This window comes from Rosa rugosa, chromosome 3 (assembly GCF_958449725.1).
Source record: "Rosa rugosa chromosome 3, drRosRugo1.1, whole genome shotgun sequence".
Classification (NCBI taxonomy): domain Eukaryota; kingdom Viridiplantae; phylum Streptophyta; class Magnoliopsida; order Rosales; family Rosaceae; genus Rosa; species Rosa rugosa.
This window is the reverse complement of record NC_084822.1, coordinates 17,058,340-17,059,745: the sequence shown is the minus strand read 5'-3', so window position 1 is coordinate 17,059,745 and position 1,406 is coordinate 17,058,340. Positions and strand designations below refer to the sequence as shown.

General features: G+C 37.3%; 1 protein-coding gene across 1 annotated transcript; it reads left to right on the top strand.

Annotated features, from left to right (window-relative positions):
- LOC133735317 (uncharacterized) lies at nt 1-967 on the top strand. Its single transcript, XM_062162736.1, has 2 exons — nt 1-166; nt 361-967. The coding sequence occupies exons 1-2, from the start codon at nt 47-49 to the stop codon at nt 616-618; spliced, it is 378 nt and encodes a 125-aa protein (XP_062018720.1). The 5' UTR covers nt 1-46; the 3' UTR covers nt 619-967.
- Nucleotides 968-1,406: the final 439 nt, after the last annotated feature.

The window sequence follows — 1,406 nt, the reverse complement described above, 5'->3', positions numbered from 1 at the left end:
CTTAGATGCTTTTTTAAAGTTGTTTTGCAACATTAATCTGTTTCTGATGGTTGATATGAGTGCCTTCTGCATCAGGCTATGTCAAGAATGCCAAACTTTGATTGAAAACCATGATAACATAAAGCTTCTCAGCAATGCGAGGAATAACTTGAATACAACCTTAAAGGTTTGTGAACTTTGTTCTTATGAATTTTCAATTTTCTTAGTTGCTACCTTTCTCTATGTGTGGACCTTTAAGGACTCCAATGGACTTTATTTCTTCCCTGTAATGTTTCTTTATCTCTCCTTTGTTGTATCAAAGGATGCATCAGTGAAGATGAGAGCATGGACATGTCATTACCTTTTATATTTCTTTTGAAGGATGAAGTCCCAACCAAGCCAAGATTGCCATCAAGTCCATACCAAAAGCCTCTGAAATCAGTCGTGCCACCACTGATTCCAACTGAAGATGAGCAGGAGAAGCAAGAAGAAGTCTTCATGGGAACTCTTGTAAAGCTTTTAGTCGACGCCTGTGCATCTGTTTTGAAATTCTTGGGGAAAAGCATTCAAACTATCAAGAACAAAGCCAGCAGAAATAGCAGCATAAGAATTCAATTGGGTTCATGTTTAAACCCTTAGAACAATAGAATACATGTTTCAGTGTATAATGTACATAGCTGTTTTAATAAAACAAGCCTAGTTTTGATGCATGAGATTTGAGTTAATTGATATCACAACATGTACATATAATTTTCAGTCTTCACACCACATTACTATCAAAAGAACTGTCGTATGAATAAAATATGCACAACAATTACAAAACAAGAACCGTCGTATGTATATAATAGATACGACGGTTACAAAATAAAAACTGACTTATGAATCTCAAACAGACAACAAATGTTCATAAAAACCGTGGTATGAATAAATGTCACACCACGGCAAATTGCTGTCGACAGCTTGTCGACAGATCTGCCGATCCCATCAGACGACGGAGTTAGCTGCACACCGTCGACCCAATGATCGGTATACGACGGTTGAAAACCGTCGTCTGACAACGTTTCATCAGACGACGCCTCGATAGACCACGGAAATGTATAACGTGAGACGACAGTTTTAAACCGTCGTGTGAAGCCTTTTCTGTAGTATATGGCCTTTTAATGGTGAGTACTTGTAGAATCAATTAGAGTTTTATATTTTCAAATCATACAAAAGCTCAAGCACTTGATTGTGTTTCCGTTTTGTAGGTCCTCTACAGAATTTTGGATTACTTCAGCAAACTTGTTTCAGAGAACTATTGTGCAAGTTTAAATGGAGTAGTTTGCAAATCCTCCTTTGCCTGATATTGTGGGTAAGAGGATATCTTTTGTGCTTGTAATGTTGGATAACTCTTTTGTATTGTTCTGGTCTCTGAGTTTCTTCTCTCT